Here is a 16,737-nt window from a genome sequence, read left to right on the forward strand (position 1 = left end):
ACCGCAGAGAGCTCTGGAGAACACAGGGGGCGCTCAGAAGGTTACCCTGAGGTGTCCTGGTCCTGCTCTGCCTGCGCTGCGTTCCGCAGGCTGGCGTCCGCTAAGGCCTGGGTGAAGAGGGTGTACGGTGCCATGAAGCAGTAGTGGTACAAGCCGGGCCGTGCGCTGGAGGAGCCGAGGCGCTGCGCACGGCCCTGCGACTTGCTGGCGTGCGAAGACAGGCCGTCCAACTGGGAGGCCAGGTTTGTCCCGAACAGAGTCTTCAGCAACTGGAGCGGAAGAACTGAAGTCATTGACAGTCGAATTAACGTGGAATCTCCCACATATGCACGGAGTCCACCTGAAATGAACTGGATGCGCGAGCAAGACTTCCGGCCGTGCGGACGCGGGAGGGGTGCTTGGACAGCAGGAAGGGGATGGGAGCCTGTCCCCGAGGGCGAGCCCCTCCTCCAGGGGCGCAGGGAAGAAGCAGCCTCCTGGCCCGAGAACGAGCGAGCAGAGGCGGGCTGGAGGGGCTGCTGGACGCAACACCTCCTGAGCGCCAGGCAGCGCGCCAGCATTGTGCGGGGAGAAGGGCTTCCCGGGAGCTCCTCGCTTACCTGCTGAACACACACGGTCGCCATCATCGGCTCTCGACTGAAGCAAGACTTCAGGTATCCCAGGATCTCTTCAACACACTGGAAAGGAGAAGTGTGAGGCATTAAAGGAAGCGAGTCACAGACCACTCGCTGCCGCAGTCCCACATGGACAGCAGACAGGAGTGCTTCCATTTAAACTGGGAACATCCGTCTACGCCAGAGGACACTCAGAGCAGGCTCTCACTTATCACAGCCAGAGACAGTCAGTATGAAGCACTGAAATCCAGGCTCTCGGCCTTCCTTTCACGCTCTTCTACATTCATGCCTTCGTTGGCTCACTCGTCCAGACACAGGACATCTAGGATCTGCCGCACCCTCTGCATCCAGCCCGGTTCTCAGAGCAGGAGTCAGAGTCCACAGGGGAGCTGCATCCCAGGGGTGCCTGCAGACGGTCAGCTGAATGCAACACATATTACGTCAGGTGTGATTTGCCACATAAACTCCTGGATGTGTCTTGATAGCCTGCAAAGATGACCACCACGACTGCCTTCAAACGACTGCCTCACAGGTGCTTTTCCAGCCTCATACACAAGGTCTGCGGCAGACAAGGTTCCCTGGAGATGAGAGCTGGTCCACGACAGCCACTGGCAGCCCCCTCCTCACAGCCACGTGGCCTCCAGCCACTGCTCGTGGCACATCAACTACAGAGAGAAGGCCACTCGCTTCATTCATCTGATGCAACTTCCTGCACTAAACAGTGACAGATTTCTGTTCACTTCATACACTCAGGCCCATGTATGTTGAATATTCCAAATAACTCCCCCTGGACCAGATATCCAAGGCTGTATGTATACTCTGCAGGGTTGAGTTTGTTCCACACCACCACTCATAGCAGGTAACTAAGAAGTGTTAGCTGGAAGAATTCAACCAGAGTCTTTCATATCACAAGCTGTCTAATAATCATGTCTCTTAACAAATACATCTGGAATGCCTTCTGTGTGTTCCCAAGGTCTCCTGCACCGCAGGCCGACACTACCATCTGAGCCACCAGGGAAATCCAGAAACTAAGTTCAGTTCAGTTCAGTCTCTCAGTCATGTTGGACTCTCTGCAACTCCACAGACTGCAACAAGCCAGGCTTCCCTGTCCTTCTCCCAGAGCTTGCTCAAACTCATGTCCGAGTTGGTGATGCCATCCAAACATCTCATCCTCTGTCGTCCCCTTCTCCTCCTGCCTTCAATCTTTCCCAGCATCAGGGTCTTTTCCAATGAGTCAGTTCTTTGCATTAGGTGGCCAAAGTATTAGAGTTTCAGCTTTAGCATCAGTCCTCCCAATGAATATTCAGGACTGATCTCCTTTAGGATGGACTGGTTGGATCTCCTTGCTGTCCAAGGGACTCTCAAGAGTCTTCTCCAACACCACAGTTCAAAAGCATCAATACTTCAACACTCAGCTTTCTTTATAGCTCAACTCTCACACCCATACGTGACTACTGGAAAAACCATAGCTTTGACTAAACGGACCTTTGTTGACAAAGTAATGTCTCTGCTTTTTAATATGCTGTCTAGGTTGGTCACAGCTTTTCTTCCAAGGAGTGTCTTTTAATTTCATGGCTGCAGTCACCATCTGCAGTGATTTTGGAGCCCAGAAAAATAAAGTCAGCCACTGTTTCCACTGTTTCCCCATCTATTTCCCATGAAGTGATGGGACCGGACGCCATGATCTTAGTTTTCTGAATGTTGAGCTTTATCAAGAGGTTCTTTAGTTCTTCTTCACTTTCTGCCATAAGGGTGGTGTCATCTGCGTATCTGAGGTTATTGATATTTCTCCCAGCAATCTTGATTCCAGCTTGTGCTTCATCCAGCCCAGCGTTTCTCATGATGTACTCTGCATATAAGTTAAATAAGCAGGGTGACAATATACAGCCTTGAGGTACTCCTTTCCCAATTTGGAACCACTTTTCCCTCTCTGGTTCTAACTGTTGCTTCTTGACGTGCATACAGGTCTCTCAGGAGGCAGGTAACGTGGTCTGGTGTTCCCATCTGCTGAAGAATTTTCCACAGAAGAATTTTCTTGTGATCCACACAGTCAAAGGCTTTGGTGTAACCAATAAAGCAGAAATAGATGTTTTTCTGGAACTCTCTTGCTTTTTTGATGATCCATCGGATGTTGGCAATTTCATCTCTGGTTCCTCCGCCTTTTCTAAATCCAGTTTGAACATCAGGAAGTTCACGGGGTCACGTACTGTTGAAGACTGGCTTGGAGAATTTTGAGCATTACTTTGCTAGCGTGTGAAATGAGTGCAATTGTGAGGTAGTCTGAACATTCTTTGGCATTGCCCTTCTTTGGGATTGGAATGAAAACTGACCTTTTTCAGTCCAGTGGCTACTGCTGAGTTTTCCAAATTTGCTGGCATGAGTGCAGCACTTTCAAAGCATCATCTTTTAGGATCTGAAATAGTTCAACTAGAATTCCATCACCTCTACTAGTTTTGTTCATAGTGGTGCTTCCTAAGGCCCACTTGACTTCGCATTCCAGGATGTCTGGCTTAGGTGAGTGATCACACCATCGTGGTTGTCTGGGTCATAAAGATCTTTTTTGTATAGTTCCTCTGTGTATTCTTGCCACCTCTTCTTAATATCTTCTGCTTCTGTTAGGTCCATACCACTTCTGTCCTTTATTGTGCCCTTCTTTGCATGAAATGTTCCCTTGGTATCTCTAATTTTCTTCACGAGATCGCTTGTCTTTCCCATTCTGTTGTTTTCCTCTATTTCTTTGAACTGATCACTGAGGAAGGCTTTCTTATCTCTCCTTGCTATTCTTTGGAACTCTGCATTCAGATGCTTGTATCTTTCCTTTTCTCCTTTGCCTTTCGCTCCTCTTTTTCTCAGCTATTTGTAAGGCCTCCTCAGACAACCATTTTGCCTTTTTGCATTTCTTTTTCTTGGGGATGGCCTTGGTCACTGCCTCCTGTACAATGTCACGAACTTCGGTCTATAGTTCTTCAGGCACTCTGTCTATCAGATCTAATCCCTTGAATGAATCTATTTGTCATTTTCACTGTATAATCATAAGAGATTTGATTTAGGTCATATATGAATGGGCTAATGGTTTTCCCTACTTTCCTCAATTTAAATCTGAATTTGGCAATAAGGAGTTCATGATCTGAGCCACATTCAGCTCCTGATCTTGTTTTTGCTAACTGTATAGGGCTTCTCCACCTTTGGCTGCAAAGAATATAATCAATCTGATTTCGGCATTGACTATCTGGTGATGTCCATTTGTAGAGTCTTCTCTCGTGTTTTTGGAAGAGGGTGTTTGCTATGACCAGTGCATTCTCTTGACAAAACTGTTAGCCTTTGCCTTACTTCGTTTTGTACTCCAGGGCCAAACTTGCCTGTTACTCCACGTATCCCTTGACTTCCTACTTTTGCATTCCAGTCCCCTATGATGAAAAGGAAATCTTTTCTGGGTGTTAACTCTTAGAGGTCTTGTAGGTCTTCATAGAATCATTCAGCTTCTTCAGCATTACTGGTTTGGGCATAGACTTGGATTACTGTGATATTGAATGGCTTGCTTGGAAACGAACAGAGATGGTTCTGTCACTTTGGAGACTGCACCCAAGTACTGCATTTCAGACTCTTGAGTTGACTGTGAGGGCTACTGCACTTCTTCTGAGGGATTCCTGCCCGCAGTAGTAGATACAGTGGTCATCTGAATTAAATTCACCACTCAAGTCCATTTTAGTTCACTGATTCCTAAAATGTTGACGTTCACTCTTGCCATCTCCTGTTTGACTACTTGGAATTTACCTTGATTCATGGACCTAACATTCCAGGTTCCTATGCAATATTGCTCTTTACCACATTGGACTTTACTTCCATCACCAGTCACATCCACTACCAGGCCCTGTTTTCACTTTGGCTCCATCTCTTCGTTCTTTCTGGAGTTATTTCTCCACTGATCTCCAGCAGCATATTGAACTCCCTACTGACCTGGGGAGTTCATCCTTCAGTGTCCTATCTTTTTACCTCTTCATACTGCTCATGGGTTCTCAAGGCAAGAATACTGAAGTAGTTTGCCATTTGCTTCTCCAGCGGACCACATTTTGTCGGAACTCTCCACCGTGACCTGTCGCCTTAGGTGGCCCCAGGCAGCATGGCTAAGAAACTGAGAACACGTGAGAAGAAGCTGGTGCTGTTGGCTCTGCGAGTCCAGGGTAACAAGGAAACAAGTCCCAGGCAAGAACATAAAAACACAGGATAACAGGGACACCCCATTCCCAGCCAATAAGGGGGAGGAGGGACCACATTTATCCCACAGCCAAACCACCAAAAAAGCCAGACAATACATGAAACCACAGCTCCAAGACCGTGATCACCAGGCACCAGAGGACAGGGGTCCCTGAGAGATGGGAAACGAGCTGGTTAGCCGAATGGGTGCCCTGCTCACTGTGCCCCTCGGAGAGCTCCCAGGAGGGGCATGAGGACGAGGGACAGAGCAGAGCCCAGGAGCCCTGAGTCGAGAAGGAGCTGGGAGTCCAGGAAACGGACTCAGTGAGGGTTCCAAAGAAGAGCGGCCTCCCAGAGAGGGCCTGGGGAGGCCCCGCAGCGCTGGGCGGGGAGGAGGCGAGCAGAGGGAGCAGCACTCAGAGCTCACACAGGCCCGGACAGTGACCCCTCTCTCTGCGGGCTTGCACACCCGGGCCGAGCCAGAGAGCCCTTGCCTTGGGCAGAAGACTTAGCCCTGGACTGAGCACTGCTCCGCCCCCCTCTGAGTTGACATGTGGGAAAAGTATGAGAGACAAGAAACAGAAAACAATGTGTACAATGACTGAGACCAGGTAAGCTTCACGCATGTCGAGAGAAAGACGGGGACAACGAGCACAGTGAACTGCACGGTAGCCCACGTTCAGCGTGGGCTTTCGGAAACTCACTGTGAAGTTCATTAGACACCACGATGCCCCAGCCGGACAGGTGGGTCCAAACACACCAGAGCAAGTGGGCAAGGTGCTAACTGTCACATCTGGACGTGGACACAACAGGGGCAGTCACCGCACGACCCCTTAACTCTCCTGTCTGCTTGACCAGGTCCCCATGACAGGAGGGTAGCGGACAGAGGTTAGTTACTAGGCTCGGAACCAAAGTCCACAAGCCTCAAGCACAGCTCTGCTCCTTCCTAAAGCACCACCGAACAAGCCACACACCCTCACTGTGACTGCTTTGACTTTTCAACATGCAGCAGGTCAGAGACAGCAAAAGATTCAACAGTTTTAAACCCAGTAATTTTCTAATTACTGTGAAAAGAGAATACAAACTGAACTCCCCTCAACATGAGGCTAAGATGAAAATCAGACTCAGGTACCCAGACTGAAGAACCTGCCCCCTGCCTCCCAAGCGCACCGGCGTGGTGGCCCCCACTCCAAGGCACCCGGCCCAGAGGTGCATTTCAGGCGTGGCAGCCACAGCTCCATGAGAAGACAGGAGACACAAACCTTCCCGATGTCCTGCAGCGTCGCAAGCTCCAGAATCTGAGACAAAACGTCCAAGGCAGAGCGCAGGAAACCCCCAAACTTCTCGCTGCTGCTCTGAAGATCCAAGGTGACCTGGGGGATGAGGCGGGAGACGAGAATAAGCATCGCTGGGGCGGTGGCCTCCCGGGCACCTGAGACAGAACCACGGTCTGCGGCAGAGAGCTGTGTTCCACTAGGCAACCCAAGGCTCATCTTGGTGGGGGGTGGGGGTGGGGGTGGGGGGTGGCTTCGATTTGTTTGTTTGTAGCACTGGGGAAACGCCTTGGAAAGGAAATTACTCTTCCAGATAGCTACATAAAAATTGATTTTCAAAGGCATCTTCCAACTTACATTTGACACTATTGAAAGAAATAATTCCTAACCTTCTATCATAATGAGAAAAAATGCTTAATGCCCATCATAACCATTACCTGATAAGCAGCAAAAAAAAAAAAATAGAATGTAAGTCCTTTTCCACACCAGGGTTTCCCTGGTGGCTCAGATAGTAAAGAATCTGCCTGCAATGAGGGAGATCCGGGTTCGATCCCTGGGTCAGGAAGATCCCCTAGAGGAGGTTGTGGCAACCCACTCTAGTATTCTTGCCTGGAGAACCCCATGGACAAAGTAGCCTGGAAGGCTGCAGTCCACTGGGTCACAATCAGACACGACTGAGCACAAGCACAGCTCTTACACACACATTAGGACCCCTGGAAGAACCGTTATCAGATCCGGACACAGCCTTTTAGTCTGGGTACAGCAAAATATTAAATTAGTCTAAGAGGTATTAAGTTAAGATCCTAAAGGGCCAGCTTAAGTCAATTTTGCAGCAATTTCCCCTATTTAACAGATGGAGAGGAGGATCAGGTCCAAGGATATAATATGTAAGAACAAACGTGAGAGGGAGAGACTGACTGAAAATAAAAACTGGCAAAACCCTCGCAAAAATACTACAATAAGTAGAAAGCAATTTGCTCAGTGAAATAAAATCTAACCACTGCTGAAAAAGGAAAAAAATCCCTTTCTCAGAATGAGAAATATACCCAGGCAGAAGAGTCACCAGGGCAGACGGCTGTCCTTCCAGAAACCCGCCTGCAGGCCTGGCCCAGGGATCTGGGAACTCGGCCGGGAAGCCGTCCGCTGGACTGACACCAGCTCTCCTGAGCGCCAGGGGCTCACTGTGCCGGACTGTCTGGACGCACGTGTTCAGGCAGGACCCCTGCCTTCCTCTCCTAGCATGGCCGCACATTTGCTCTTGTGAGTGGTGGGGGTGTGCTCCTCGTGGCCTCACGGGGGCAGAGGTTGCTCCAGACTCCGCCTGCGTCCTCCCCATCATGTGGCCATGTGTCCTCCCTACCCCGCTGTGAGGAGTCCGCACTGTGAGCGCGACCACGTGCTGAGTCCTAGGAGTCCGTCCAGCCGATCTCTGAACGTGGGTGGTCTTGGGAAGCCCAGACCCAGCACCAGTAGATCATAAAGACATCACTTTCCCAATAAAAATCCTAACCTTTTGTATGATGGAAGCTATCATAAACAAAGCCGAAAAAGCTAATCGTAACTCATATCCCTAAGACCCTCTCACTTATACGTATGTCTGTAAGCTATAATCGTAGGAAAAATGTCGCCAGTCCCCTAAAATGTGTGAGAGCAAGGGTATTTTTACAAAAGCAGTACCTTGTAGTTGGCGTGAGTGGCTTTCAGGACGTCGTGCAGTTTGAGGTAAGAAGGCAGGTGACAGAAGCTCCCCAGCGACGAGGACTTGTTTGTGGCGACAGGCCCTGAGGTTTCAGGTGGTCGAGAGGCTTCACACAGACAAGATACACTTTCACATCAAAAGGACACACTCCCCAGGTTTAAAAGAGATCCCTGTAACAATTATTTTTAAAGTATTCTAGAAAGAGATCAGCCCTGGGATTTCTTTGGAAGGAATGATGCTAAAGCTGAAACTCCAGTACTTTGGCCACCTCATGCGAAGAGTTGACTCATTGGAAAAGACGCTGATGCTGGGAGGGATTGGGGGCAGGAGAAGGGGACGATCAAGGATGAGATGGCTGGATGGCATCACTGACTCGATGGACGTGAGTCTTAGTGAATTCCGGGAGTTGGTGATGGACAGGGAGGCCTGGCATGCTGCAATTCATGGGGTCGCAAAGAGTCGGATATGACTGAGCAACTGAAGTGAGGATAAAATGTCACCTTTTCCTGCCTTTTTGATTAATTAGAAGTAGTAAGAGACTGACTACTAAACATTAGTACACTCTGAGCACCTCCCAAAGATAATACAGTAAAATAAAAAGAGAAAGAGAAGACAAGCATGATGCTGGAGGTGTCTGCTTTGGCCTGGCTGCAATTCAGAGGAACAACCGGCTCAAGGGCCTTCAGTCAATCTGAAAACCCCCCAGAGCACAAGGCTCCCAGGGGCACCAGGGGGATGGCCCCCAGCTGACTGAGGTCACGAGCCCTGTAAGCAAGTCAACAGGGGTGCAGTGAGCATGCATGGATGACCGCGCGGGTCACATGCTATCACTGAGCTGGTACTAAACACAAAATGCTACAAGGCCATACAGATTGGTGGTTGGGGTCCTTAGTTTATCAATCATCAGAAAGATGACCAGTCACATACTGATGACTACATCTGCATAGTTCTGAAGCTTTTTAGATGCTAAATCCCCAGTGGCACTGCAATCCTTAGAAAACAGCATCTTTTCAAATGCTTTATACAGGGAACTAACTCCATGTCGGTCCAGTGCTCAGGACCTGGTGTTTTCACTGCCAAGGACCCAGGTTCAATCCCTAGTCAGGGAACTAAGATCCCACAAGCCATGCAGTGTAGCCGAAAGAAAGAATAAACTCCCAACAATAATAAAATGCTCAACATGAACGCTTTATAAGCAAAAATGAATGGAAGAGTCACGTGCGGCCCCAGCACTGTGAGGTGGCATGTGACCACGTGTGGTGGAGTCCAGTCGCCTGCCCTCAATGCCCACCGTGAGGGGCACAGACGGCACCGGTCACAGGCAGAGCCCATGGGCACTCTGGCCCCTCTGGCCCAAGACCCTGCTGCTGCTGCTGCTGCCCCACTAGCATCTGTGAATTCTTCAGGTTCAGCTCACTCAGATGGTTTCATCCCCACTCTCTTCCCTACGTAGCCTTTCCAAATGGAGGGTTTCCACTTCCTACTTCATTATTCTCACCCACTACCTCTGTTCCCAGCCATCTACATCCCCTCCCTTCCTGAAAATCAACGAGAAGAGCAGAAGGGAGGAGGTGCAGGGCATAGGGAGCACAGGGCGGGCACCTGTAGACAGCTGGGACCCCGAATAATTAGAACACCACACTCAGACGTGCTCAAGACCAAAGTGTGCTCTGTGTCCTCTTAGCAATTAACACCGGAAACCACACCTGGGGAAACCGTTCCTGTGGTTTCGTTCTATGCATTTTATTCCCCAAACTCCACGTCATCCATCAGCCCAGACCTGACCGGAAGTGTTGGGTCCTAATCGCTGTGACATAGTCGGCCCCCGCCCCTGCCCTACCCCGCCCCGCCCTGCTCGCCTCCCAGCCCGGGGCCCTCGCCCCGCCCGGCCTCACACCTGGACTGGCCTCGCTGCCTTTCTTGGGACTCACAGGCACAGACGCCTGCTCTCCTGGCTCCTTCTCTTTCCCCTTCCGTCGGATTGGGCTCAGAGAAGGCGGGTTTGTGAGAGAAGGCAGGGCTGCCTAAAACAGAACACAAGACACTGTGAAGGAAATGTAACCAACACAAAACCGAGAACTAGGCTATGTGTGTGCTTCACCCATCTGTGGAAAAGAGTCAACCCATGGAATTCATTTCTTTTGTTTGAATCTGCATCTGTGGGGCTCAGAGTCTGTACACACGTTGTCCACTTTAACCCACATGACAATTGCCCGGGGTGGGAGGTGGCCCAGCACTTCCTAATGGGAGCACCGTGAACGCCAGAGGCTGGAGAGGCCTCGGCAGGCCACAGGGGCTGCAGGAGGCTTTGGGCGTCCAGGCCCACCACCTCCAAGAGTGAGCACGGGGACGCCCTCTGGGGGCCAGGGCATGAAGCAGGGTAGGGAGCAATGCTCCGAACTCCATTTCAAATGAGACAGGCTCAGCGATGATGAAGGGACTTATTCAAGGTCACAGCCAACAAGCAGCTGAGCTAGGCAGCAACAAACCCAGACTCTTCATGAAGTCCACACTGTGCACACCCATGAGAGAACGCAGAGCCCCAGCCCGCACTGCGGGAGGCAGAGGCATGGGCACCTTGGCTCGCTGCTTGCCCAATTCACGATCTAAGAAGTCACCTTACACCTTGGAGCCTCGTCTGTAAAGCGGACACGGGGGCTTAAGGGCTGCCATCAGAATGGACTCCAAGGCAGCAGGGAGGGGCTAGAGAGAGCCTGGAAAGAGGCGGCTGCACCAGGAAAACCCGCGTGTCTGGGAGCCCCCGCATCATCTGAGCTGCAGGGAAGAGCTGCCCGAGTGAGGGGTTACCTTCACTGCGGGTCCCGGAGCCACATCGTCCAGGACGTGTGCACAGATGTTGATGACCTTCAGCAGGTGGGAGAAGAGCTGCTCCACCATGGGCACCAGGGTCCGGTCACCCAGGGCCGGCCACGCCTCCTCCTGTTTGGTGGCTGCCGTGCTGGCCTCATCTTCAGAGGCCCACGAGCTCCTCAGAGACCTGGGGGCACTGGCTGCAGTACGGGCACACATGTCACCCCCCAGCGCCAGGGCAGTGGGCAAGACCAAGTCACTCAAACCCGTCCACATGGGGTGTCTGCTGGACACCCCCTGGGGTCAGCTGATGCCTTGGGTTCCACAGGAACCTGACATTTCCCTGTGTGCCCACTTGCCATGAACCCACCCTCATGCACCCCCAGGACGACAGTTCCCTTCCTGATCTAGACAACTCAAGTTCACCTGGCGATCGAGACCTGCGGATTCTGTCTCCCTCACTCTCTTTTAATTGGTTTCTTCAACACAAGCCACAACCATCACCCTGTTCAGACTCTCTCCATCTTGCCTTAACTGAGAGTTTCCCTAACTTCTCCAATCTGTATTCGCATAAGCCAAGTGGTCTTTCTAAAACACTGACCCGATTGTTAGTCCCTTTCATGAAGCTCTCCAGTGACCTCCCAGAGCAAACGGACTAAGTCCTCACTAATGGAGATGGACTGCTCGCTGGCCACATTCTCCATCCTCATCTTCACTCTCACGTGGCATCCAAAACTGTCAGCTCCCAAACGCCACACGCAGCTTGCTCCATGTCCCGTGCAGCACCCTGTGCGCTGTGCCCCTTCCTGCCAGCCGACAAACCCTATCCCTGTCCTAATCCCCCGCAGGGAGCATCGTGCCCCGCCGTGTTGACACGTGTCCTTATGAACCTACATTTGAGCACGCAGCCCTCTCACTGCCTCCTTACTGCCCTGGCGCCCAAGACAATGCCTGCATGCAGTGCCCGCTCAAATGAAATCAGAGATGAGTTTACCCACAGCCAACTGTTTCAACTCAGGGCCGATACCTGCCAGCAAGTTCCCGGCTAAGATCAGAGCATCCTGGTGGGCGGAGAGATCCAGCGGGAACCAGGCGGACGACAGCAGGGTCAGGATCATCGAGACCATCCCCACAGTGCAGCTCTTCCTGGACTCGTCTGAGGCACTCAGCGGGGGCACTCTGGAAGCAGGATCGAATTACAGAACAATGCTAAGTCTTGCCTCCTCTTACAAACCAAAGAGAAGATTATGGTTATTCATTTCATGGCGGCTCATAAAGCAATTTTACTATTGTAAACTACATCTTTCTTGTAACCACAGGTCCATAAAAATCACCTGAGAAATGAAATCAGGGAGCAGATCTGATTGAAAGTATAAAGAATCCGCCTGCAATGCAGGAGACCCCGGTTCGATTCCTGGGTTGGGAAGATCCACTGGAGAAGGGATAGGCTACCCACTCCAGTATTCTTGGGATTCCCTGGTGGCTCAGCTAGGAAAGAATCTGCCTGCAATGCAGGAGACCTGGGTTTGATCTCTGGGTTGGGAAGATCCCCTGGAGAAGGGAAAGGCTACCCACTTCAGTATTCTGGCCTGGAGAATTCCATGGACTGTGTAGTCCCATGGGGTCACAAAGAGTCAGACACGACTGAGCGACTTTCACTCCACTTCACTTCATTAGGGCCATCTACGGGAGGAAGATCCTTTCCATTTTTAAATGAGAACTGCTAATGTAAGTACAGTAGTTCCTAAAAGACTCTTGTAACTGAAAACGACTTTGCGTGATAGATCACATCTGATTTCAAACAAAGAAAGTTTCTAAATTTTTAATACGTAGTGAATAATTTTGGAGAGAATCAAGCCAATTAGAAAAGTGTTTTGCTAACGTATGCAAATTCCCTTCAATGAGACTGCAAGTCACACCCTCAAATCCTCCAAATGTTGATGAGTGAGCATTTCACATCGAAAAGAATCACAAGTAACTCACTGCTTCCAAGTCTCCTGTCACTAGCATCCAACACAACTAAGCGGGAGAAGCAAATATTCCAGTGGGTATTTCCCCAAAAGGTAACACTGATGAGAGACTTCACAAGAGAAAAAAAAAAGGATCCGTATAACCATGATTGTATCACATGACTGTAGTCATGTGCCAAGGAAATACATACCCGCAGTGCCAACCCAAACTCCAAATGCAAACTGGGAAGGCAGTTGAAAGTAGACACAGAGCTTCACAGCATCCAAACTAAACAAGAAAGGAATGGTAAGATCACACCAAAAGGGTTCATTACACTGACCCTCCTTTTACGCTTTATAAAACGTACGAACAATGAAAACAAAGTCGGGCTCTGTACCCAGGCACAGGACATCTGCCCTCCCACAGAACAAGTTCACACCTGAGAATTCAGACACAGCTGGACAACCGAGATACAGGTTTAAGGAGGGTCCTTACATCCAGGGAGGAGAGGCCAGCAGGGAGGCACCTCCTCTAATTGGCTTTAATCTTCCTGTGCCCTCCTCCGCCCCCCAGCTGGAATTCCCTTCCCCCCTTCTCCGCTTCTTCCCCGACCCCACACCGGCCATTCCTGAGCTCAAGCTAATTAATGTCCATCTTCCTGACCAGACTCAAAGAACCACAGGGCAAGGATTCTCCTTGTTTTTACATCCCAAGCCTAGAACAGTGTCTGACATATGGAGGTCACAATAAAGACAAATAAAATTTATAACATTTTGAACAAATCAAGGGAAGCCCAAACTACAGAGAGCCCAAACAGTATTTAAGTTTGAAAGGCACTTATATAGTATCAAAAGAGTCTAATCACAATTGTCTTGAGTTTTTACAACAGGAAAGCATTCCTTCTGTCACAGAAAATAAAGGACAAGGTTAAAGCCGCTAAATCAGTGAACTGGCACCACTTTTCATGTTAACATTCTTTTTTCTGATTATGGAAATTACATGTGTTCACTTTAGAAAATGTGTGATATCTTAAAAAGAATAACTGTTCATAAAATTAATTTTAGTTCTAAAATTAATTTTAACTCTAAAATTGATTTTAGTAATTAAAATTAACTACTAAATTAATTACTAATTAATTACATTCTAAAATTAATTTTAGTAATTTTCTGCCAATTATTCTCCTGAGTGAGAGATGTGTTTCCGTGAACGTTACTTCTCACCACCACTACACACAAGCGCACAGTTCTGTACTATGCGTTTTTCACTCAATATTATCATCTAGAGGCTCCCTCTACAGACTGTTACAAATGCTCCAAAGCATCATGTTAATAGGTGCACAAATAAACACTTCACCATCTATACAGAATTTAGTCATCTTCAGAATTTATCCAGTAGAGAATTATTGGACATTAGACTTCTTTGTACTTTCAGCATCATAAGTAATGATACAGATAACCACACGACACAAAAATCTTTGTCAGTATTTCCAAGTTTTTCTTCCTCTTCATATATATTATAAAGTCCTTGAGTCAATTATTTTAGAGATATTTTAAACTGCTGATATACTACCAATTTGGATTATGGTAGTTTTTCATTATTATTTCTTCCCAAATGGGCTAAATTTTTTTTTTTTTACAATAAACATGTATTACTTTAATAACCTGAAAATAGTTGTTTCCATTTTCGTTGGAATAAACCAGGGTTTTATTAACAGAAGCCCACATGTAAGAGCTCTAATACAAGTATCCTATCATGAAGACCAGACCACACAAAACTGCTGAAATTAACTCATTAGCCCAACCAAGAGCCTTACCGTGAGTGCCCTCGTGGTTGACGTGGTCAGCTCATGAGAAACCGCTGCAATGACTCTCGAGAGGTTATTTTCCAGAGTGACATCTGTGCTGCTTGGTAACAGGTTATAGCCTCTATAAATTCTAACGAGAAAGATACAGAGAGACTTAAAATCTCCCATTAAAGTGTATGACATTCTCAGAATTCAAATGGCATTTAAATATTTAAGATTAAAGGCCACAAGAAGTTAAAGCAGTCTTGACTTTTTAAGTTACAGGAAAACTGGAAATAAATGTGGTCATTATTCTATAAAGACGGATGAAACAACCCCTCCCTCCTCCAACGCCCAACCACACCAGAGGATCAACACTCCCCTCAGCACAGCCTCGGCTGCAGCCTGCCGCCGATCCAAAGCCGCCCGTTTTCAAGCTTTACATTACGTCCAATGGGAATCTACTCCTGACTCCAAACAAAACAAAGTCCTTTCCTACTACTAGACTGTCACTTCTTCCGCATTCCATTCACGGCACACATGAATTTCAATCCCTCCTAGTGGTTACATACAAATTCTAATTCCCCAGCCACACAGAGGAAGCCCAGGTGGGGTGAGTGTCGATTCACTTCCGTTCCCCTCGGGTCTTGTCCACAGACCACTCAACGATACACACTAAGGAGAACACATTTTATCTCCTCACATATATCCTGCAAGTACAGCGCACAACCGGGATTTGTGCTTATCATGCAAGAACCAAGCTGAACAAAGCTGAATGTCTGGAGGACAGTCCGAGTTTGGACTGGAAATTTTTCACAGCTGTAGTTACTAACCAATTTTAATAAAATATTATACATATCTCTGTTGGCATCTAATGACATTTAGAAGATGCAACCTTGTTGACAAGTTACTTATCATAAGCTTGTCTAATTCCTGATAATGAAATATTCTTATATTGCTTCTGCTTATCTTAAAGGAACATTTATCCTGAATCTTTTCAAAGAGAGAAAATGCCAGTTTTGAGGTTAAAAAAAGGAAATTAGGAAAAAAATTATTGCCATGTTTTTAAACAATCTTTGCATTAGAAGAGATATTTATTAAGAAAAAATAGCTTCAAAATTTGACAAGCTGAATTTCAAATTCAGAACAAACTGTCACACGGACATTTTGGCTTCAAAAGTCATTTAGTCCACGTATTTTTTAAAAATGCCATTCAGGAAAAAGAAGTATCGCATAAAAGCTAATTTTTTAAATAACATTTAAAACACAGAGAATTCTTTAAAAGCATAATAGTCTTATTATCGTTTCTGCAACCTTCCTGGCAAACTGAAATTTTAAAGAAAATTAGAACTTTATTAAAGCATTTCTGCTGATTACTTTTAGTCTATCCTACTCATCTGAGCATCAGAGAGTAGGCTGTTTAGTCATTTGAAATTGTATTTAAAGACCTTCACAAAAAAATGTGAATAATTGCTAATCACTTAACTAATGGATAACCCTAAATAACACTGACACTCTTTAAGAGCCTGCTAAAATTAATGCTATTACATAACCATACTCTTAGATAACACAGAGAAAGTGAAAACTTTAAGGACAAGATAGAGCATTCGAGTCCTACAGAAAAACACAGTTGTCAGTATATGGCTCGTAACAAACAAATCTTAAGACTTGTGATGTCACTGCTGCGTGGCTACAGCAGAACCTAAATAAAGAGGCTGGTGGTAAACCCTGAGAGACAGAAGCATCCTATCGAAGGCAGCCCACCTGCTCAGACACCCTCACTAAAGCATTTTCTCTAGAAAATGCAAGCTTTCGATGAGCACCCACGCGCCTCGCTTAGCGTACCTGGTTACGGCGCTGACGGAGAAGTGGGACGGAGGCTGCGTCTCGTGCATGAGAAGCGTCAGGTACACGCTGCTCTGGTCTCGTGCCATGGCCACCACTGGGTCCGCCTGTCCTTGGTCGCACTTGTAAAACAGCTTTGGGACGAGCCTAACATAAAAGTCAGGTTTATTCCCTTAAAAAGCACGTGAAGCCCTCTGGTTACGCCGGGCCCTGTGTCACCAGCAAGCTCGCAGCGCCTGCCCCGGACACGGCCCCTGAGCGGCGGCACTGCTCAGGCACGCCCCACGCCCCCGCTCTCTAACGACCAGGGGCTGGACTTTCTTCTCGTCGTCACACAGTTACCTACGGCTCTCTGCACAGATTAACTCCTCTGAGTTCAGAAGCCCTCGGAGTGCTCCTCTAATCGCCTTGACCAGCGTCAGCAGGTGCAGGAGACTGCCCTGCGCAGGAGTCGCCGGGGCGGGGTGCGGGGCCCTGCGCAGGAGTCACCCAAGCAGGCCCCTCCTCACTCCTGCGACTTTCTCTGCAGGACTGCCCCCACACCCCCAGGGGCGACGTCCCAGCTGA

The 16,737-nt window shown here is 48.3% G+C and overlaps 1 protein-coding gene across 3 annotated transcripts in view; it reads right to left on the reverse strand.

The window, feature by feature from the left end:
• HTT (huntingtin) overlaps positions 1-16,737 on the reverse strand; it is a 127,693-nt gene that overhangs the window by 49,550 nt on the left and 61,406 nt on the right. For all 3 annotated transcript variants that reach the window (XM_055589236.1, XM_055589237.1, XM_055589235.1), the window contains 10 exons: positions 16,171-16,317; positions 14,356-14,476; positions 12,754-12,830; positions 11,620-11,771; positions 10,590-10,792; positions 9,679-9,805; positions 7,760-7,887; positions 6,071-6,181; positions 600-677; positions 46-269 (listed from right to left, as the gene is read on the reverse strand). In XM_055589236.1, the coding sequence (XP_055445211.1) occupies positions 46-269; positions 600-677; positions 6,071-6,181; positions 7,760-7,887; positions 9,679-9,805; positions 10,590-10,792; positions 11,620-11,771; positions 12,754-12,830; positions 14,356-14,476; positions 16,171-16,317 (1,368 nt within the window). The remainder of the gene's footprint in view (positions 1-45; positions 270-599; positions 678-6,070; positions 6,182-7,759; positions 7,888-9,678; positions 9,806-10,589; positions 10,793-11,619; positions 11,772-12,753; positions 12,831-14,355; positions 14,477-16,170; positions 16,318-16,737) is intronic.

The sequence above is a fragment of the Bubalus kerabau genome, chromosome 7 (assembly GCF_029407905.1).
Source record: "Bubalus kerabau isolate K-KA32 ecotype Philippines breed swamp buffalo chromosome 7, PCC_UOA_SB_1v2, whole genome shotgun sequence".
Classification (NCBI taxonomy): Eukaryota; Metazoa; Chordata; class Mammalia; order Artiodactyla; family Bovidae; genus Bubalus; species Bubalus kerabau.